The sequence below is a fragment of the Oncorhynchus keta genome, chromosome 34, assembly GCF_023373465.1.
Source record: "Oncorhynchus keta strain PuntledgeMale-10-30-2019 chromosome 34, Oket_V2, whole genome shotgun sequence".
NCBI lineage: Eukaryota > Metazoa > Chordata > Actinopteri > Salmoniformes > Salmonidae > Oncorhynchus > Oncorhynchus keta.
In genome coordinates this window covers 24,902,458-24,921,777 of record NC_068454.1, presented here as the reverse complement: position 1 = coordinate 24,921,777, position 19,320 = coordinate 24,902,458, and the positions used below count along the sequence as shown (strand labels likewise).

Here is a 19,320-nt window from a genome sequence, read left to right as displayed (position 1 = left end):
TCCTTGTCTTATTCAATGTATTGCATAGACCAGTGGTTCCCAAACGTTTTATAGTCCTTTATCCCTTCAAACATTCACTGAGGTAAAGTTGCTTTTATATTCACACATTCGGCCATTCAACAGACTAGGTATGATTTATTCTATAAATGTCTAGCATACTTTTACAACATTTGTTTTGAGGAAAGATTCCAGTTTTGATTTTAGAGAAAAACATATCTATAAAATGCCATTTAAAGCTATATAAATCAATAACGTTTTCCACTGATTATGACGGAATCATCAAACTAGGTATGATTTATTCTATAAATGTCTAGCATACTTTTACAACCTTTCTTTTGAGGAAAGATTCCAGTTTGGATTTTATAGAAATACATAAAATGTCATTTAAAGCAGTATAAATCAATAACTAATTAAATAACACAAATTTATTGTTAACAAACTATAGTTTTGGCAAGTCGGTTAGGACATCTACTTTGTGCATGACACAAGTAAGTTTTCCAACAATTGTTTACAGATTATTTCACTTATTCACTGTATCACAATTCCAGTGGGTCAGAAGTTTACATACACTAAGTTGACTGTGCCTTTAAACAGCTTGGAAAATTCCAGAAAATGATCTCATGGCTTTTGAAGCTTCTGATAGGCTAATTGACATCATTTGAGTCAATTGGAGGTGTACCTGTGGATGTATTTCAAGGCCTACCTTCAAACTCAATGCCTCTTTGCTTGACATCATGGGAAAATAAATACCAAAAAAATCAGCCAAGACCCCCCAAAAAAATTGTAGACCTACAAAAGTCTGGTTCATCCTCGGGAGCAATTTCCAAACGCCTTAAGGTACCACATTCATCTATACAAACAATAGTACGCAAGTATAAACACCGTGAGACCACGCAGCTGTCATACTGCTCAGGAAGGAGACTCGTTCTGTCGCCTAAAGATGAACGTACTTTGGTATGAAAAGTGCAAATCAATCCCAGAACAGCAGCAAAGGCCCTTGTGAAGATGCTGGAGGAAACAGGTACAAAAGTATTATATCCACAGTAAAACGAGTCCTATATCGACATCACCTGAAAGGCCGCTCAGCAAGGAAGAAGCCACTGCTCAAAAACTGCTATAAAAAGCTAGACTACAGTTTGCAACTGCACACGGGGACAAAATATCATACTTTTTGGAGAAATGTCCTCTGGTCTGATGAAACAAAAATAGAACTGTTTGGCCATAATGACCATCATTATGGTTGGAGGAAAAGGGGGGATGTTTGCAAGCCGAAGAACACCATCCCAACTGTGAAGCATGGGGTGGCAGCATCATGTTGTGGGGGTGCTTTACTGCAGGAGGGACTGGTGCACTTCACAAAATAGATGGCTTCATGAGGATGGAAAATTATGTGGATATATTGAAGCAACATCTCAAGACATGAGTCGGGAAGTTAAAGCTTGGTCGCAAATGAGTCTTCCAAATTGACAATGACCCAAAGTTTAGAGGTCGACCGATTAATCGGAATGGCCGATTTAATTAGGGCCGATTTCAAGTTTTCATAACAATCGGAAATCAGTATGTTTATTTTTTACACCTTATTTAACTAGGCAAGTCAGTTAAGCACACATTACTTTCAATGACGGCCTAGGAACGGTGGGTTAACTGCCTCGTTCAGGGGCAGAAAGACAGATTTTCACCTTGTCAGCTCGGGGGATCCTATCTTGCATCCTTACAGTTAACTAGTCCAAAGCAATAACAACCTGCCTCTCTCTCGATGCACTCCACAAGGAGACTGCCTGTTAAAACAAATGCAGTAAGCCAAGGTAAGTTGCTAGCTAGCATTAAACTTATCTTATAAAAAACAATCATAATCACTAGTTAACTACACATGGTTGATGATATTATCTAGCGTGTCCTGTGTTGCATATAATCTGACTGAGCATACAAGCATCTAAGTATCTAACTGAGTGGTGGTAGGCAGAAGCAGGCGTGTAAACATTCATTCAAACAGCACTTTCGTGAGTTTTGCCAGCAGCTCTTCGTTGTGCCTCAAGCATTGCAGTTTATAACTTCAAACATATCAACTCCCAAGATGAGGCTGGTGTGACCGAAGTGAAATGGCTGGCTAGTTCATGCGCTCTAATAGCGTTTCAAACGTCACTGCTCTGAGCCTTGGAGTGGTTGTTCCCCTTGCTCTCCATGGGTAACACTGCTTCGATGTGGTGGCTGTTGTGTTGCTTGTTCGAGCCCAGGGAGGTGCGAGGAGAGGGACGGAGGATACTGTTACACTGGCAATACTAAAGTGCCTATAAGAACATCCAATAGTCAAAGGTTAATGAAATACAAATGGTATAGAGGGAAACGGTCCTATAATTCCTATAACTACAACCTAAAACTTCTTACCTGGGAATATTGAAGACTCATGTTAAAAGGAACCACCAGCTTTCCTATGTTCTCATGTTCTGAGCAAGGAACTGAAACGTTAGCTTTCTTACATAGCACATATTGCACTTTTACGTTCTTCTCCAACACTGTTTTTGCATTATTTAAACCAAATTGAACATGTTTCATTATCTACATGAGGCTAAATTGATTTATTATATTAAGTTAAAATAAGTGTTCATTCAGTATTGTTGCAATTGTCATTGTTACAAATACATTTTTTATTTAAAATCAGCCGATTAATCGGTATCGGCTTTTGTCCTCCAAAAAAAAAAAAATCACAATCGGTCGACCTCTACCCAAGTTGTGGCAAAATGGCTTAAGAACAACAAAGTCAAGGTATTGGAGTGGCCATCACAAAGCTCTGACCTCAATCCTATAGAAAATGTGTGGGCAGAACTGAAAAAGTGTGTGCGAGCAGGGAGGCCTACACACCTGACTCAGTTACACTAGCTCTGTCAGGAGGAATGGGCCAAAATTCACCCAACTTATTGCGGGAAGCTTGCGGAAGGCTACCCGAAACGTTTGACCCAAGTTAAACAATTTAAAGGCAATGCTACCAAATACTAATTGAGTTTATGCAAACTTCTGAACCACTGGGAATGTAATGAAAGAAATACAAGCTGAAATAAATCACTCTACTATTATTCTGACATTTCACATTCTTAAAATAAAGTGATCATAACTGACCTAAAACAGGGTATTTTTTACTAGGATTAAATGTCAGGAATTGTGAAAATTAATTTAAATGTATTTGGCTAAAACTTCCGACTTCAACTGTGTGTGTGTGTGTGTATGTGTGTATATATATATATATATATATATATACATATGTTTTTATTTATTTATGTTAAATCGCATTTTTATTTGGCGTACCCCCATACGCCAGTTTGGGAATACCTGGCATAGACTGATTCACCAAGGAGATTTGAAGACCCTCAAAAGCACATGCAATGCAGGTGTCCCATAGGGCAGCGCACAATTGGCCCAGCATCGTCCGGGTTAGGGTTTGGTCGGGGAAGGCAGTCATTGAAAATAAGAATTTGTTCTTAACTGACATGCCTAGTTAAATAAAAAAGGTAAAAAAATATATAAAACATGCTTTTATATCCTTACACTAATCAGACACTTGCTCTAGATTAAAATATATATATATAATTTAATGCAATTGCTCCACCAATAATCCAAAGTAGTGGGTGCATAAACTCAGATTGAAAATAATATCCAATACTGTAGTTTCTTATACATTTATTTCAACACCAGTGAATAATTAGTTCTCATCCACATTGACCGTCTGCAGACCTGTAGAGAAAAGAAAACAATCAGAATCAGTGACATCTTCAACAGGCAATTGAGGAACAGCACAGGACTAGCTCTGAGCTTGGGTTGGAGCATTTACAGGTCCTCCACTTTGTATTACCATTTGCATGCAGCTGATCTGAAAATAAGCCTGCCACAATTTGTTCATTAAGGTCATCCACGGGGGTATTTTGCACCCAGTGGGTGACATACAAGTATTGCTCATTTCATATACGCCAGATCACCAACCTCAGGAATGCAAGTACACTTGTGGATACTATTCAGCAGTGAGCACAGCACACAGCCAAGCAAATGTTGGACTTACCTTTGTATGTTGTGACAGGAACGTATGTGACGAGGGTGTACAGTTTGTTGGGAGAGTCCTCGTCTTCATTGCGTTTCCTTGACAGGCGCACGCGCATACGGTATGGGACATTCCTGAAATAACATACAAAATATCAGTTAACATGGAGAAATGTGCTCAGTTTTAGTGCATGGCATTGTGGAAAACTTTACACGCCTCAACTTGTATTAATTGCACCAACTCTACACCCATCGCCAAGCATAACAGGATATTACTTCGCTCTGAAGCCAGCACTGACGCTGGCTCGGTCAAAGTGGATATCCGCCCGGGCTAACTAGCCTCTACTCCTTGATATCAGAACAACACTGTATGAAGCAGATAGGACAGGGGCGAGTGTGTTTTTTTCTACTGAGAGAGGGATGGGGGGAAGAGGGAAAAATAGAGATGAAATAGAGACTGGGAGAGAATCTGATTTTCAACTTTCAATTCAATTAGGCGTAATGGACATACAATGTGCATCACTGAAATCAACTATCAATTGTCATTAGCACAAATTTATCCCCAACATTCATGGAAAATGAATGCGAGGCCCATGAACTAGTTTCACTATGGCAGCCATTTTGGCCAGTGCAGTCCATTGCAGAGGAAGCACTGAATTTGACAAGGCTGCACAGGAAATGTGGAATTCAATATAGTCCAGTTCATACTACGATTAAGTGCATATCATCCCAAAACTTATTTCACTTAAAGCATTAACCTGTAGTATACTGTACCCTCAACTCAGTGTCACTCAGATTTGCACGGATGACAGTTTCAAGTATCAGTTTTGAAATATATCAGTCAATCAAGATAAGCTCATAACCTTTTCTGTACCAGTGACCAGCAGGCTACGGCCTCTGTCGCAAGAAACACAAGCGTTTGCTTACCTCACACCCTTGGTCCATACAGCCTTGTTCAGGCGAGTGTCGATGCGTACATCAGGGGTTCCCATCTCCTTCATGGCGAACTTGCGGATCTCCTTGAGAGCACGAGGTGCCCTCCTCTTGAAGGACCTGACAGGATAGAGCAAGAAGCAACGTTAATTACATGCACAGGATTATCAGAGGTTGATAAAATCACATTTGTCAGAGCAAGCCATGTCTGTTTTTCTAAGCAATATAACAACGGAAGCCCTTGTGAAAAGGACCCTTATTGCAGTTCCAAAATAAGCATCCAGCAATGGACAACACTACACAGCACCAGCTGCTTATCCACCTATGACGACCTTAGAAAGAAAAATAGTCACAACGTAGCCTAAGCCCAGTCACACTGGCACCTCACATTCTTTCCCATAAGCAACAGCACACTTCCAACATTCAGCATGTACAAAATCGAAAGTGTCAACTGCCTCTGATAATTTTACCTCCACCATTCCCTTTAATCCACTTCAGTGGGATAGCCCACCAAATTACCTTAGACCAGCCATCAAAGTAACAAAGAGCATAGGGGCGGCAGGGTAGAGCGTTGGACTAGTAACCGCAAGGTTGCAAGGTCAAACCCCCGAGCTGACAGGGTACAAATCTGTCGTTCTGCCCCTGAACAGGCAGTTAACCCACTGTTCCTAGGCAGTCATTGAAAATAAAAATTTGTTCTTAACGGACTTGCCTAGTTAAATAAAGGTTAAAAAAAAAGAAAATAAACAGAATTCTTCCTTCAAAGGAAAGGGCTGATTTCAAGGTTTTACTGCTAACCTACAAAGCATTACATGGGCTTCTGATTTGGTCCTGCCGTACATACCTACACGTATGCTACGGTCACAAGACGCAGGCCTCCTAATTGTCCCTAGAATTTCTAAGCAAACAGCTGGAGGCAGGGCTTTCTCCTATAGAGCTCCATTTTTATGGAATGGTCTGCCTACCCATGTGAGAGATGCAGACTAGGTCTCAACCTTTATGTCTTTACTGAAGACTCATCTCTTCAGTGGGTCATATGATTGAGTGTAGTCTGGCCCAGGAGTGTGAAGGTGAACGGAAAGGCTCTGGAGCAACGAACCGCCCTTGCTGTCTCTGCTTGGCTGGTTCCCCTCTCTCCACTGGGATTCTCTGCCTCTAACCCTATTACAAGGGCTGAGTCAATGGCTTACTGGTGCTCTTCCATGCCGTCCCTAGGAGAGGTGCCTCACTGGAGTGGGTTCAGTCACTGACGTGATCTTCCTGTCTGGGCTGCCCCCCTGGGTTGTGCCATGGCGGAGATCTTTGCGGGCTATACTCGGCCTTGTCTCAGGATGGTAAGTTGGTGGTTGAAGATATCCCTCTAGTGGTGGTGGCTGTGCTTTGGCGAAGTGGGTGGGGTTATATCCTTCCTGTTTGGCCCTGTCCAAGGGTATCATCGGATGGGGCCACAGTGTCTCCTGACCCCTCCTGCATCAGCCTCCAGTATTTATGCTGCAGTAGTTTATGTGTCGGGGGGCTAGGGTCAGTTTGTTATATCTGGAGTACTCCTCCTGTCTTATCTAGTGTCCTGTGTGAATTTAAGTATGCTCTCTCTAATTCTCTCTTTCTGAGGACCTGAGCCCTAGGATCATGCCTCAGGACTACCTGGCATGATGACTCCTTGCTGTCCCCAGACCACCTGGCCGTGTGCTGCTGCTCCAGTTTCAACTGTTCTGCCTGCCTGTTCACCGGACGTGCTACCTGTCCCACAACTGCTGTTTTCAACTCTCTAGAGAGCAGGAGCGGTAGAGATAATCTTAATGATCAGCTATGAAAAGCCAACTGACATTTACTCCTGAGGTGCTGACTTGCTGCACCCGACAATTACTGTGATTATTATTATTTGACCATGCTGGTAATTTATGAACATCTTGGCCATGTTCTGTTATAATCTCCACCCAGCACAGCCAGAAGAGGACTGGCCACCCCTCAGCCTGATTCCCCTCTAGGTTTCTTCCTAGGTTTTGGCCTTTCTAGGGAGTTTTTCCCAGCCACTGTGCTTCTACACCTGCATTGCTTGCTGTTTGGGGTTTTAGGCTGGGTTTCTGTACAGCACTGAGATATCAGCTGATGTAAGAAGGGCTATATAAATCCATTTGATTTGAAACAGTGTGTAGATCGCACACATCCATAACTCTATAGCAGCAAACTCAGTGCCATGCCCCCAGACAGTGTACTCACACGCCATGTATGCGCTTGTGGATGTTGACGGTGTACTCCCTGGTCACAACCTCGTTGATGGCAGAACGCCCCTTCTTTTTCTCACCGCCCTTCTTGTTTGGCGCCATCTAAGAAAAGACATCACATAAAACATTGACTAACCTTTAGCTCATAACCAGAGACAAGACATGCAATCCTCAAGTGTCCACTGTTTATTCAGTTAAAAGGAGAGTGGCCCCCTACAAAGTCAGCACTGAGCTTAAAATGGAACTGACAACATTTTAGCAACATTAAATCTGTTCATATAGACCATTGTAAATAAATAAATAAAATTGTAAAAACTGTCTAGTCCAGGGCCAGAGTCTACGCAGAGTGGTTCACCATGGACAACCAGAGATACAGTAGGCATTTTGTACATCATTCACGTTGAACTAGACTGTGTGTTTACCAGCCGTTACAACAGTGTGACTTTAAGTCATTAGAACGCACTCGCCAAAAAATACACCTGAATGGAGTTCTGCAAATATGTCCTCTTACATATGGGAACTTTAGTCTTATTTATCAAACAACCCTGAAAAGGTATGCTCCCTCCCTCAGTTCTGCACATCAACAACTAATGCTAGCCAGAGCCAGATGAGCTAAAAACCCAACAACCGAACATTAGACAAAACCTCTCAAACTTTAAACTAGTTGGCCCTAAAAATTGCACTGATACACTACATCCTGACAACCTAACTGACTTGCCTAGTTAAATAAAGGTAAAATAAATAAATCATTCTGCAGCTTGCCTACAAACAAGCACCCAAGTTAAATTCATCAAGTTGGCTTGCTAGCTACTTCCAGGCACAAATTAAATTTGAGAACACCGCACTGACCATCTTACTCGCCCTAGCAGAGCTGGTTAGCTAGTCTGTTTACATGTTATCCAGAGCATTCATGACTAACTATAAAAATGTTTTGCCTACGTTTACCGACACCAGTCATATTCAGCCGGTGTTGTGCCTTCAGTAAATTCATCAGTTATTCTACGCTCTGGTAGACTGGACACATTACATTTTTAACAATGCTTTTTTATATATGAAAAAACCTAGTTCATTGCATCCGCTCTGGAATCCAGTTTCATAATATGACCATATTTCCCAGCTGCTTGCCGTCATTTAAAAGTAATCACGAAAAAGCAGGCCTAATTTTACTTCTATTGAGCACCGTGGCACCAACTTGCCTTCCGAATGTTCTATTCCCAGCTTATTTTGTCTATGAGACCTGCTCACGTCATTTATAGTTAAAGTGTAAACAAAAAATTACTCATGAAACCTGGGGTGGCAGGTAGCTTAGAGCGTTGGGCCAGTAACCGAAAGGTTGCCAGATCGAATCCCCGAACCGACGAAGTAGAAATCTGTCTTTCGGCCCCTGAACAAGGCAGTTAACTAGGCACTGTTCCGAGGCCGTCATTGTAAATAAGAAATTGTTCTTAACTGACCCGCCTAGTTAAAATAATACATTTTTATTTATTTAACAATTCTTGAGGTCGTCCCATTGATTCCTATAGGGGAAATATAGACATGTCTGTCTATTTCACCAAATATCTCACAATGTGTATATTTAGATTTTTTCAAGTCGGGCACCATTTTAAATCAGGAGAATCTCTTTGTAATTATGTAAGTCTGGGTAGCGAGCTCGTTTGTCATCGAGCACTAAACCAGAAATAATCAGAAGTTCTCATTTTTTCTTTACTTTCTCATTACACGCACAATCGAGGTGTGGATGTTCACTTTCTACACGAGTAGTTTTTCCCCCCCAGTTTCGTCAGAGGAACAGATTGTGGTAAAAGTAAAAAAGTTATATATTTTTTGTTCCAAATGAAATTCTAAGCATCACTCCAGCCAAAACAGGCTCTGCTAACGTTCGATTCCATTCATTTGCCATGGGCTAGCGCTCCAGTTTAGCCAACGCTCTTTTCAGCCTTGGGTGAACGTTTACTCGTTCTATTGTCCAGCCTAGCTCTGGCACACTCGGAGGAGAGTGATCTGAAATCAGAGTAATTAGCCAGAGTGAATTTGTGAACGCAAGAGCTATGCAAACCGTACAACAGTCGTTCACGTTCTTGCTAGATAACCAAATTACACCTGCCACTGAAAAATGAGGGAAAAAGTCAGTCACGCACCTACTCCTCCAATGACATGACATCCTCCTAGCAGCTCGCGAATGATACTCTAGCCCAATCAAATGACTACCCATACTATTTGCACCCCCCCACGCTGCTGCTACTATTGTGTTATTTATGCATAGCCACTTTAATAACTCTACCTACATGTACATATTACCTCAATACCGGTATTTACTGCTGCTCTTTAATTATTTGTTACTAATCTTGTCTCATTTGAGGTATTTTCTTCAAACTACATTGTTGGTTAAGGGCTTGTTAAGTAAGCATTTCACTGTAAGGTCTTCACCGGTTGTATTCAGCGCATGTGACAAATACAAATTCATTTGGCAGATGTGATTATTGCCCTGCTAGTTTGATTGGATTGACAATTACAGCCTTAGTTACATTCGTTCATTTTGGTCCAAAATAAGAGTAATTGAAACTGAAACAGTGCATCCCGAATGGAAGCAGCAAACAATTTACCAGGCCATCTGTGATTTACAACCCGATATTTCTTTGATCCACCAATAAATGTATTGGCGAATTATATTAATCATGAGTTTAACTGCGTAAGTATATTAAACAAACAATGCCTTCGTGTACGTGACGTCATGAAATGTTAAGTCAAATATAATCTATTTTTAAAACCTCTTATAAAGTTGGTTTTGTAACAAACTGTTAATTTGATAGTTGAATGATATGATTGTCTGTTTTATATCGGCAAAATAGTTAGAAGGCTGTCAGTTCCACTTAAAGCCTTCTTTCATTGACATGAACGTAAACAATCCCACGTGAAGTTTCATTAGTGATACATTAGAACGTTGTAGAAAATAAATTTCATGGGTTTACAATGCCATTAACTTTCGCTATCTGGATACATGTTTGTGGGGCATAAACAATGTATACATCATTTGGCATACATCTGGCTGCTGACGCCAGGCAATATAGCCGGCTAGCTAATGACAATGGTATAGATCTGGATTGCTAGTTTAACTAGCGAGCAACAACAATTGGTTTCTGACTAACTTTACATCAGTAACAATGGAATGTTGTGAAACAGAAATTGGGGATCCCAGACAGACCTAAACAAAGGACTAATACGCTTTACAACCGAGACATTTGACACAATAGCTCCGTTTAGCTGACTACTGGTTGTAGACGTGCGTTAGCAGAGACTGCTTAGTGACTAACGTTACGTTTCTATTTAAAAACGCACAATTGATCATTTGGGAATATTCAACCACAATTGAATCGTTTAGGGAGATCAGTGTTTCCTCTTGCAATTACGTAATTAAAACATTGGACTATATTAACACACGGTAAGGATGACGTTAGATAAATAACACGCATTTGTGAAAGCAGTACTCACTCTACCCGAGAAATGTCGGAAAGGAAGTTGCAAAGACTTGTGGGTACTAAAAGGCAACGGAAAATGGTTCACATCCGGGTCGTTCTAAACGCACGAAAGAAATATTGGTGGATACAATTTCAATTTAAAGGCTTTATTGGTATGGGAAACATATGTTTACATTGCCAAAGCAAGATAAATAGATAAACACTTAGTGAAATAAACAATACAAAATTAACTGTAAACATTACACTTACAAAATAATAAAGACGTTTCAAATGTATGTACAGAATGTACAAATGTACAGTGTTGTAATGATGTACAAATAGTTAATGTACAAAAGGGAAAATAAATAACATAAATATAGGTTGTATTTACAATTGTGTAGCAAGGCTATACTCACTGAGTCTGTACATAGTCAAAGATTTCCTTAATTTTGGGTCAGTCACAGTGGTCAGGTATGCTGCCACTGAGTACTCTCCGTTTAGGGCCAAATAGCATTCTAGTTTGCTTGTTTTTTTGTCAATTCTTTCCAATGTGTCAAGTAATTATCTTTTTGTTTTCTCATGATTTGGTTGGGTCTATTTGTCTTGCTGTCCTGGGGCTCTGTGGGGTCTGTTTGTGAACAGAGCCCCAGGACCAGTTTGCTTCGTGGGTTCTTCTCCAGGTTCATTTCTCTGTGGGTGATGGCTTTGTAATGGAAGTTTTGGGAATTGCTTCCTTTTGTGTGGTTGTATAATTTAACAATTATTTTATGGATTTTGATAATTAGCGGATATCGTCCTAATTCTGCTCTGCATAGATTATTTGGTGTTTTATGTTGTACACAGAAGATACATCTCATTATTGTAATCCTTTCTTGAATATTCGATGAGGGTTGTTGACGTCAACCACCTGTATTTAATGGAAAGAGACGTTATGCTACTAGCCTCAGACATGAATATGCATAGCCATCTCAAGACTATGACTACGATATAAAGTGTTTTTTCTCAAACTTGCCAGGATGTCACTACTTCTACCAGTATACTTTTTATAACTTCAGCATCAAGAAATGTCCATTTGATCAAAATAAAACCCACGTAGCAAACAAGCCATTCATTTTTTTGGGTGACCAAATTCGACACTCCTTAACATCCATACAAAAAAATCATTGCTTAATCGGGGCAACAAAAACCGCCACCTACTGGAGGGCAACAGATTTTCCGCCAAGTTGGGCCTCTCGGTTCCTCTTCCTCTCTGAGTTTACTCAGGCAAATAATATCTATTATATTGACAAGATAGGGGAGTGACCGCTCTAACAATGTAAATACAACCGTTAATACATGTCCTCAAAACACATCACGTACACACTGGATTGGTCCACCCACACAGACAGCATCGTGAAGAAGGCACAGCAGCACCTCTTCAACCTCAGGAGGCTGAAGAAATTCAGCTTGTCACCAAAAGCACTCACAAACTTCTACAGATGCACAATCGAGAGTATCCTGTTGGGCTGTATCACCGCCTGATACGGCAACTGCTCCGCCTACAACCGTAAGGCTCTCCAGAGGGTAGTGAGGTCTGCACAACGCATCACCGGGGGCAAACTACCTGCCCTCCAGGACACCTACACCACCCGATGTCACAGGAAGGCCATAAAGATCATCAAGGACAACAACCACCCGAGCCACTGCCTGTTCACCCCGCTATCATCCAGAAGCCGAGGTCAGTACAGGTGCATTAAAGCAGGGACCGAGAGACTGAAAAACAGCTTCTATCTCAAGGCCATCAGACTGTTAAACAGCCACCACTAACATTGAATGGCTGCTGCCAACACACTGACAACTCCAGCCACTTTAATAATGGGAATTGATGGAAACTGATGTAAAATATATCACTAGCCACTTTAAACAATGCTACTTAATATAATGTTTACATACCCTACATTACTCATCTCATATGTATATGTATATACTGTACTCTATATCATCTACTGCATCTTTATGTAATACATGTATCACTAGCCACTAAACTATGCCACTTTGTTTACATACCCTACATTACTCATCTCATATGTATATACTGTACTCGATACCATCTACTACATCTTGCCTATGCTGTTCTGCACCATCACTCATTCATATATCTTTATGTACATATTCTTAATCCCTTTACTCTTGTGTGTGTATAAGGTAGTAGTTTTGGAATTGTTAGGTTAGATTATTCATTGGTAATTACTGCATTGTCGGAACTAGAAGCACAAGCATTTCGCTACACTCGCATTAACATCTGCTAAACATGTGTATGTGACAAATACATTTGATTTGATTTTCAATGATTGAAAGCAGGGAAGATCAGGTAGGACCATTCAAACCAATGATACGCGTGCGCACAACAGGCACCAAGTAGTTTTTCTCAAAGTTGACAGAATGCCACATGCATGCATCCACTTATCAGCACATTTGTAACAGTCTAAGCATTACAAAACGTATAGTCGATCAAATCAGCCTCACGTAATTCGACACTCTCTCATAGACCTCCATACAAAAAAAGGCTTCCCTCACATGGACGCCTCTTCCTCTCTCTTTGTTCAGGCCGTTTAAAACATGGTCAGTTCCGGTCTACTTGACGGTGGCTCTCCCGTAGAAACCAATGCGATAGAAACTGGGTCTGGTCTGCTTTGTTTATCGACTTGTATGTGAACCAGAAATAAAACAGCGAGTGGGATGTCTCGCTTCCTCTTCCGTCTCTGACACGAAATTATTTTTTGCAGTGCTTTTCCAAAACAATAAATCAATTACACCACATTTTTAAGTAATGTGTTATCTGTAATTTGTAGAAAATGTTTTTTGTGTCCACGAGAATACCAGAGCAAGCAGAAATAAACACATCATCTTCTTTACTACATCTCCCGAAATGCACGGTGTTACCGGGGTCGAGTCAAAGGTCAAAACTCAACGCTGCAATGTTGTGAACGAAGTGGAAACTGATGGAAGAACAGCTGAGAAAAGCTAACTTACTTCTTATTAAACATTTGATAATAATTACATTCATGCTTTTACGACCAGTAAGTCTGGTATGCATTTTTTTAGTTGATCAAGGTCGAATTTGTTTAGCTGTATAACTTACTTTTACAATGACGTTGGTGACAAGCTAGCTAGTAAGCTAACTAGCATTTTCTAATTTATCTAGCTGCCCATATCTGCACTCCTGTGGAGTTTGTGGAAATGTATCTAGCTTCGTTTTAAGTATGAACTGAATAACGCGACCTACGTACAATTATAAAATACTCCTTGCAAGCAGTGATTTATCATTTTGGTCACATAGCTAAAAGCTAGCTATCAACAACATAGGTACAATGACACTTGCCCCGAAGGAGCTCTCAAACCTCTTGGGAATCATCTCAGAGGAAGCTTGCACCAACACTTTCGAAAGTCTATCATCCGCTTTTCATCATTACTTCGCGAAGGCCGAACATTTCCGAGTAGGATCGGTTTTGGTGATGCTACTGCAACAGCCGGACCTTCTGCCAAGCTCTGCACAGCGCCTGACTGCCCTCTACCTCCTCTGGGAGATGTACCGCACAGAGCCACTGGCCGCCAATCCCTTTGCCGCTGTCTTTGCGCACCTGCTGAACCCCTCCCCAGTTGGGGATGAGCAGGAGAAACAACTGTCTGGTGAGTGTCTGCTAAAATATCAAATGTATCCCATTTGGATAGTAAGAAGTATTGTCCAAAGTTTTTAACAGCAGTGTGTTGCTGTCATCATATCAACTCAAGTATATCCTGATCATGTGACTGTTCGTAGGATTCCTGCCACCCATTACACAGCCCGAGAAGTTCTTCCTCTCCCAGCTAATGCTGGCGCCTCCAAGGGAACTCTTCAAGAAGACCCCCAGACAGGTGTCCTGCATGGACGTGGGGAACATGCCACAGTCCATAGACATTAGTGGGCTGCAGTTGGCATTGGCAGGTACAGTACCTGAATGTATGCACTTCGCATGTATCTTGTATGGAGGATGGTTATTGAATCTCAAGAATTTTAGACAACTCAAAAATAGTTACGTATGATGGGGAATTGTATATTTCTTGGTTAGGAATCCACCTATTGAGATTTGCTTGTGTTGAGACATAAAACCTCTCATATCCTTACTGTAGTACAACAGACAGTTCTTTACACTTTACTATGCAGCAATTCTAACGCTTCATATATAAACTCTCTTATTCCTCTCTCTCCCCTTTAACCTGCAGAGCGCCAGTCAGAACTACCCACCCAGAGTAAGGCCAGCTTCCCCAGCATCCTCAACGACCCGGATCCAGATTCTTCCAACTCTGGGTTCGACAGCTCAGTGGCCAATCAGATCACAGAGTCTCTGGTCACTGGGCCTCGACCTCCACTGGAGAGTAAGTGGAGCATTTCATCATTCAGTTTGGTATTAGGCTGTCTGTTATGTTTATGGATGACATAAGTAAAGTGTATGTTGACACAAAAACATACACTATATGCAGTTGAAGTAGGAAGTTTACATACACTTAGGTTGGAGTCATTAAAACTCGTTTTTCAAACACTCCACAAATTTATTGTTAATAACAAGCTATAGTTTTGGCAAGTCGGTTAGGACATCTACTTTGTGCAATTTTTCCAACAATTGTTTACAGACTGAATTATACGTGAAATAATCTCTGTGTCACAATTCCAGTATTGTCAGAGGTTTACATGCACTAAATTGACTGTGCTTTTAAACAGCTTGGAAATTTCCAGAAAATTATGTCATGGCTTTAGAAGCTTCTGATAGGCTAATTGGTATCTTTTGGGTATATTGGAGTAGGTGTACCTGCGGATGTATTTCAAGGCCTACCTTTAAACTCTGTGCCTCTTTTCTTGACATCATGGGCAAATCAAAATGAGCCAAGACCTCAGAATTGATTTTTTTTTAGACTTCCACAAGTCTGGTTCATCCTTGGGAGCAATTTCCAAACGCCTGAAGGTACCACGTTCATCTGTACAAACAATAGTACACAAGTATAAACACCATGGGACCACGCAGCCATAATACTGCTCAGGAAGGAGACACGTTCTGTCTCCTAGAGATGAATGTACTTTGGTGCGAAAAGTGCAAATCAATTCCAGAACAACAGCAAAGGACCTTGTGAAGATGTTGGCGGAAACAGGTACAAAAGTACCTATATCCAAAGTAAAACGAGTCCTATATCGACATAACCTGAAAGGCCACTCAGCAAGGAAGAAGCAACTGGTCCAAAATCGCTGCAAAAACGCCAGACTACGGTTTGCAACTGCACATGGGGACAAAGGTTGTACTTTTTGGAGAAATGTCCCCTGGTCTGATGAAACAAAAATAGAACTGTTTGGCCATAATGACCATCGTTATGTTTGGAGGAAAAGGGGGAGGCTTGCAAGCTGAAGAACATCATACCAACCGTGATGCATCATGTTGTGGGGGTGCTTTGCTGCAGGAGGGACTGGTGCACTTCACAAAATAGATGGCATCATGAGGTAGGAAAATTATGTGGATATATTGAAGCAACATCTCAAGACATCAGTCAGGAAGTTAAAGCTTGGTCGCAAATGGGTCTTCCAAATGGACAATGACCCCAAGCATACTTCCAAAGTTGTGGCAAAATGGCTTAAGGACAACAAAGTCAAGGTATTGGAGTGGCCATCACAAAGCCCTGACCTCAATCCCATAGTACATTTGTGGGCAAAACTGAAAAAGCGTGTGCGAGCAAGGAGGCCTACAAACCTGACTCAGTTACACCAGCTCTGTCAGGAGAAATGGGCCACAATTCACCCAATTTATTGTGGGAAGCTTGTGGAAGGCTACCTGAAACGTTTGACCCAAGTTAAACAATTTAAAGGCAATGATACACTCAATTACTACTTGGTATGTAAACTTCTGACCCACTGGGAATGTGATTAAAGAAAAAAAAGCTGAAATAAATCATTCTCTCTACTATTATTCTGACATTTCCCATTCTTAAAATCAAATGGTGATCCTAACTGACCTAAGACAGGGAAGTTTTACTAGGATTAAATGTCAGGAAGTGAAAAACTGAGTTTAAATGTATTTGGCTAAGGTGTATGTAAACTTCCGACTTCAACTGTAGACAAAAGTGTGTGAACACCGCTTCACATGAGTGGATTTGGCTATATCATGAACACTCATTGCTGACAGGTGTATAAAATTGAGCACACGGCCATGCGATCTCCATAGACAAACATTGGCAGTAGAATGGCCTTACTGAAGATCTGTGACTTTCAATGTGGCATAGGATGTCACCATTCCATCAAGTCAGTTAGACAAATGTCTGCCTTGCTAGAGCTGCCCCCTTCAACTGTAAGTGCTGTTGTTGTGAAGTGGAAACGTCTAGGAGCAGCAACAACTCAGCCGTGAAGTGGTAGGCCACACAAACTAATAGAACGGGACTGCCATGTGCTGAAGCACGTAGCGCATAAAAATTGTCTGTCCTCTGTTGCAACACTCACTACCGAGTTCCAAACTGCCTCTGGACGCAACGTCAGCACAGTAACTGTTTGTTGGGAGCTTCATGAAATGGGTTTCCATGGCTGAGCAGCCGCACACAAGCCTAAGATCATCATGTGCAATGTCAAGCGGCGGATGGATGGAGCAATGGAAATGCGTTCTCTGGAGTGAAGAATCACGCTTCACCATTTGGCAGTCCGATGGACAAATCTGGCTTTGGCAGCTGCCAGGAGAATGCTACCTGCTCGAATGCATAGAGCCAACTGTGAAGTTTGGTGGAGGAGAAATAGGCCCCTGAGTTCCAGTGAATGGAAATCTTAATGCTACATACAATGACATTTTAGACAATTCTGTGCTTTCAACTTTGTGGCAATAGTTTGGGGAAAGCCCTTTCCTGTTTCAGCATGACAATGCCTCCTCTTGTCGTAGCAAAGGGAGGGGACCAACTCCATATTAATGCCCATGATTTTGGAATGAGATGCTCAACGAACAGGTGTCCACATACTTCTGGTCATGTGGGGTATGTCTCTTCATTAGCTTGGTATTGTAATGACACAGGAATGATACTATGAAGTATATACCATGTCCCAAGTATCACTTAAGACAAGCCACATAGCCAGCCTGTAATATCTCCCTGTGACCCTACCTCCCCCAGGTCACTTTCGTCCAGAGTTCATCCGGCCGCCTCCTCCCTTGCACGTGTGTGAGGATGAGCTGGCTTGGCTAAACCCCACGGAGCCCGACCACCGTGTGCAGTGGGACCGCTCTATGTGCGTGAAGAACAGCACGGGTGTGGAGATCAAACGCATCATGGCCAAGGCCTTCAAGAGCCCACTGTCTGCCCAGCAGCAGTCACAGGTGAGTAGACAGGTACACTGTCTACTCAACTGTATTTTATATATTTCAAACATGACCTTCGCTTGGGAGTTCAACCTGAATGTCTCTCTAAATATTGCTCTCTCCCTATAGCTCCTGAGTGAGCTGGAGAAGGATCCGAAGCTGGTGTACCATATCGGTCTGACCCCGGCCAAGCTGCCTGACTTGGTGGAAAACAACCCTCTGGTGGCCATCGAGATGCTTCTCAAACTGATGCAGTCCAGCCAGATCACGGAGTACTTCTCCGTCCTGGTCAACATGGACATGTCTCTGCACTCCATGGAGGTGGTCAATAGGTGTGGACTTTGGATATAATTTGATTTATACAATTCAGTTGTCTACAATCCGTTTTAAAATGTGTTTATTTTTCTGTTTATTTATGTGAGGTTATTCTTTGTGTGCACAGGCTGACAACTGCTGTGGACCTCCCTCCAGAGTTCATTCACCTGTACATCTCCAACTGTATCTCCACATGTGAACAGATCAAAGACAAGTACATGCAGGTAAGGAGGACTGTGGAAGGGCCTTGACAAGAGCCTGTAGCTTACTGTTAGGCCTTTCAGTAACATTGAAATGCTTGTCTTACCAGAGGATGCATGCCACTTTCTTTCACAGACATTTGTAACAGGAAGTTCATTTGTGGGTTGTCCCTGCTCAAGATGACTGTTTCTTTTACTAACGTTAGTCAGTGCTCCACTGTGTTAGTCAGTGGTCCAGATGTTTATGTAAAACCTCTGTTTCCATTTGCAGAACCGCCTGGTGCGCCTGGTGTGTGTGTTCCTTCAGTCTCTGATCCGGAACAAGATCATAAACGTACAGGACCTGTTCATCGAGGTGCAGGCCTTTTGCATTGAGTTCAGCCGCATACGGGAAGCAGCTGGCCTCTTCCGCCTCCTCAAAACCCTGGATACAGGAGAAATCCCCCCAGAGGTCAAACCTGCCAAATAACGCTTTCATAGTACATAGAACGTGGCAGTAGCCTGTTGTGCCAAATAACACCCCCCAGGTAGTAAGCCCACAGAGGCACAACCCGCTAAATAGCGCCCCAACCAAGAGAAACTGACCAAGGCTGTATAACCACCCAGACAATCCTCACGATCTCACCAATACCTGCTTGGAGTCCAGCTTTGAACTCAGTTACTGTTTTTCGTCTCTCTTTTCTGGACAAAGATGGACATATTTTGAAAATAGATTTTGAAACTGTTTTTTTCCCTCCATAGATTGATGCTTGTTGGTTTTGTTTCATTAAATGGATATGTAATGAACCATCTGGGTTGTTGGATTGTATTTTCTGCTGAACATGGTGAGACA

The 19,320-nt window shown here is 41.8% G+C and overlaps 2 protein-coding genes and 1 non-coding gene across 5 annotated transcripts; 1 reads left to right on the top strand and 2 right to left on the bottom strand.

Annotated features, from left to right (window-relative positions):
- Window positions 1-3,664: 3,664 nt before the first annotated feature.
- On the bottom strand, window positions 3,665-13,285 carry LOC118366851 (60S ribosomal protein L31). 2 transcript variants are annotated; one of them, XM_035749609.2, is made up of 5 exons: window positions 13,196-13,285; window positions 7,180-7,286; window positions 4,954-5,079; window positions 4,049-4,161; window positions 3,665-3,726 (listed from the first exon to the last, which is right to left on the bottom strand). In XM_035749609.2, exons 2-5 carry the CDS (start codon window positions 7,284-7,286, stop codon window positions 3,695-3,697), a joined length of 378 nt encoding a protein of 125 aa, XP_035605502.1. In that variant the 5' UTR covers window positions 13,196-13,285; the 3' UTR covers window positions 3,665-3,694. The 2 variants fall into 2 exon arrangements, with proteins under 2 accessions (XP_035605502.1, XP_035605501.1); XM_035749608.2 differs by lacking the exon at window positions 13,196-13,285 and adding an exon at window positions 10,674-10,754.
- LOC118367954 (small nucleolar RNA SNORA5) lies at window positions 4,564-4,698 on the bottom strand. Its single transcript, XR_004822218.1, has one exon. It is a non-coding gene; the product is annotated as a small nucleolar RNA SNORA5 (small nucleolar RNA).
- A 273-nt stretch (window positions 13,286-13,558) lies between the features above and the next one.
- On the top strand, window positions 13,559-19,274 carry LOC118366850 (CCR4-NOT transcription complex subunit 11-like). 2 transcript variants are annotated; one of them, XM_035749606.2, is made up of 7 exons: window positions 13,559-14,308; window positions 14,439-14,603; window positions 14,882-15,034; window positions 17,789-18,003; window positions 18,103-18,305; window positions 18,416-18,512; window positions 18,760-19,274. In XM_035749606.2, exons 1-7 carry the CDS (start codon window positions 13,990-13,992, stop codon window positions 18,955-18,957), a joined length of 1,350 nt encoding a protein of 449 aa, XP_035605499.1. In that variant the 5' UTR covers window positions 13,559-13,989; the 3' UTR covers window positions 18,958-19,274. The 2 variants fall into 2 exon arrangements, with proteins under 2 accessions (XP_035605499.1, XP_035605500.1); XM_035749607.2 differs by having other exon boundaries at window positions 13,560-14,308; window positions 17,789-17,991.
- Window positions 19,275-19,320: the final 46 nt, after the last annotated feature.